The sequence below is a fragment of the Ceratosolen solmsi genome, unplaced genomic scaffold (genome assembly GCF_000503995.2).
Source record: "Ceratosolen solmsi marchali unplaced genomic scaffold, CerSol_1.0 scaffold1, whole genome shotgun sequence".
In the NCBI taxonomy this organism is placed as follows: Eukaryota; Metazoa; Arthropoda; class Insecta; order Hymenoptera; family Agaonidae; genus Ceratosolen; species Ceratosolen solmsi.
Window position 1 is genome coordinate 4,028,616 of NW_011948415.1, and position 2,954 is coordinate 4,031,569.

Sequence of the window (2,954 nt, forward strand, 5' to 3'; positions counted from 1 at the left end):
AACAATAATAATAATAATAATAATAATAATAATAATAATAATAATAATACTAACAACAACAGCGACAATAATAAATATGGATGCTAAGACCGGATAAAATCAACTTACTTAAAGAATAATTATTTATATGATTAGCTCGATATCGAAGTAATATAAATAATTCTAATGAACATTCTAACAAATTAAAACCTCATTGAAATTGATTCAATCATTTCCTACAATATTGAGTAACATATATATATATATATATAATGGAACATATAATAGAGAATATAAATAAATGGATAACTTGAATTAATCATGGACACTGAAATAATGGAAAATCATGGGAATAAATTAATTTCAACGTATTTTAAAAACCATTGATAAGAGCTCGATGCAATTATAATGATTTTAAATTACGCAGTAAAAGTACATTGTAAAATTAATGCTGTCCTCGATGACAAGTGTAGTGTATGCCCGAATAACGCATTTTATTTTGTTTTATTGGAGCCAATTATTTTTAATGATCGGATTGAGGTAAAAGTAAAATTACCGCACTTCTCGTCATTTATTTTAACTGTTAATAAATGCTTCTGGGATTCTTTGTACTCGATATCGGCATCGCTCTTTATCTCCTCCGAATAATGAAACTTCTTGGCAAATGTTTCACATTAAAGGCATTTATTAAACAAGAAAGAGAAGAAGAAGAAGAAGAAGAAGAAGAAGAAATTAAAATAAAACAAAACAAAAAAAAAAAACAAAAAAACAAAAAAAAGAACTACACGGAATATCGGCAAGTGAATAACTAAGCTCACGCGAACGAGCTTAATTTGGTTCTTAAAACCAAATTCTCTAGTCAGTCGTACATAAATTGCAACATATCCGTCAGCATTAATTTCACAAAGTTTAGAGCGACGCTCGGGTCATTTACACCGTCTATGGAAAAAAGAAAGGATAAAAAAAAAACAACAACAACAGCATAAAAAAAAGAAGCTCTCTACGTTACCTTCCAAGCTTTTACTCGGAAAAATGTATGGTAAAATTGAGAGAAATATTATTGGATAGCTTTCAAGTCCATGGAAAATTAAAAGAATGTTATCTGCTGCGCGATAAGAGCCGTAACTCCCCATTTCAGCAGGCAACGGCCGCGATCAAGATATATAGATAGATTGATTTACAAATGGTAGGAGATGGATAAAGTCGGAGCCGGGCGGGGCCGTGGGATAGAACCGAGAAACGGGTAGGTGGGTAGAGGAGAATAATATCGGGTAAGGGGGCGTAGGTGAGAGGAGAGGAGCGAAGACGCTCATACGCGTCATTAAATAAACAAGGGGCGTCGATACTCACTTATGCGACCGTCGGTGATGATCTGCTCGCAGTCGCTGCTGTTGGTCGTCATGGGACACTGCCAAAGCGCCCCGGACCTATTGGTGCCCGGTTGCCTGTTCTGGTCGAGAGGCGCGCCGATCAGCATCCTACATATAAAGAGTGTAATGAGAGGAAGAGGCGCGATAAGAGAGTGGCACGGCGTCCCTGTGCTCGGGCTCCTCCGTCGAAGATAAGGCGGGAGAAAGAGAGAGCGTACTGTGATCAGGAGGATGGAAGGTGATGGCAATCGTGGGTGGATCGGCGGAGGCGAGAGTCCGGGGATGGGTAGGGGGACGACGAGGTAGAGATTGGGATACGGTCGTACTGGGGGGGGGGGAATTGGAGGGGGGGTTTAGTTTAGTACTCGGAGGAGGAGAACACGGGAAGGTCGTGTTTTCGGGAGCTCGTCGAGTATGCACTGCGGCTTCTTGCGTCGAGGCTCGGTTAACGTTGCAATTAAATGCGTTATCGCGTCGGCTTTTGCCGCTAACTGCGAGATTCGTCAGTGCTTCCGATCCATTATTTTATTGCACGTGTTACGCAATACGAGAGTCGAGGCGGTGTCGATACGTTTATCGGATCAATGCTTTATCGACGTTTATTTCGATGGCGCGCTTTAAAAAGAAAAAGCTAAATATAAATTGATAAATTGCTCGGTCGTAGGAATCGTATTCCCTTTAATTCAATCGCTCCTTTAGTTTATTCGGATGCGAAACTCATCGCTTCGGAATACCAATTTGCATATTAAATCAATAAAAATCGGACTTTTTAGCTCTCGGCTCGATAGACTCGCCGTTAATATTAAATTCAATTCAAAGCGATCCTCGTTTCTAGGCTTTTTACGTACAAACTCGTACAGGTCTGTAATTATTATTACGCCTATGTTTCGTGAACGCTCGGGTTAATCATATTTTTAATTTTCGAAAGTATTTCGTCATTTCACCTATCATTTAGAAAACATGTCAACAAACATACACGTAACGCCTCATGACTGCGACTATATGACAATTGCTGCGATATGGCAATTTATGCGACGCGTAAATCTAATAGTTTATTAAATTATATATTAATGGTGTAGAGTAATTTTATATGGAAAAAAAAAAAAAAAAAAAAAAAATTGCAGTTTGTCACGGCTACGAGATAACATCGCTTTAAGCCATTTATAGGCGAACAATTTTCAATATGCCAAGAAATATCCTGAAATACAAGGCTCTACTTGCTTTGTATCATAAAGTCCTGAGTAAAATCCGAAAATATACTTAAGCCTATGCACTTGAGTTCATTGTATGACTAATTACATTCCTTATAATGTTGGATTTGTTTGAGCAACTGTCGTCACACAGCGAGCGAAAGAATTCATACAAGAATTTCGCGGAAAGTACACTGCCCATAGTGCAGGGCCCTCGGCAACGAGCGAGCGAGCGAGCGAGCGAGCACGAAACCTACAATAATAGCGAAAATATTGTCGTTCATAAACGAGGAATTATTTGGGATAGAAATGATTAATAGTCGTTCGTTGCGCAGAACGGACGAGAGAGAGAGAGAGAGAGAGAGAGAGAGAGAAAAAGAGAGAGAAAAAAAATGAAAGAAATGCAAAAAAAAAA

The 2,954-nt window shown here is 38.6% G+C and overlaps 1 protein-coding gene across 1 annotated transcript in view; it reads right to left on the minus strand.

Annotated features, from left to right (window-relative positions):
- mew (multiple edematous wings) overlaps positions 1–2,954 on the minus strand; it is a 19,002-nt gene that overhangs the window by 11,608 nt on the left and 4,440 nt on the right. The window contains exon 2 of the mRNA XM_011507666.1: positions 1,330–1,457. Coding sequence (XP_011505968.1) covers positions 1,330–1,457 — 128 coding nt within the window. The remainder of the gene's footprint in view (positions 1–1,329; positions 1,458–2,954) is intronic.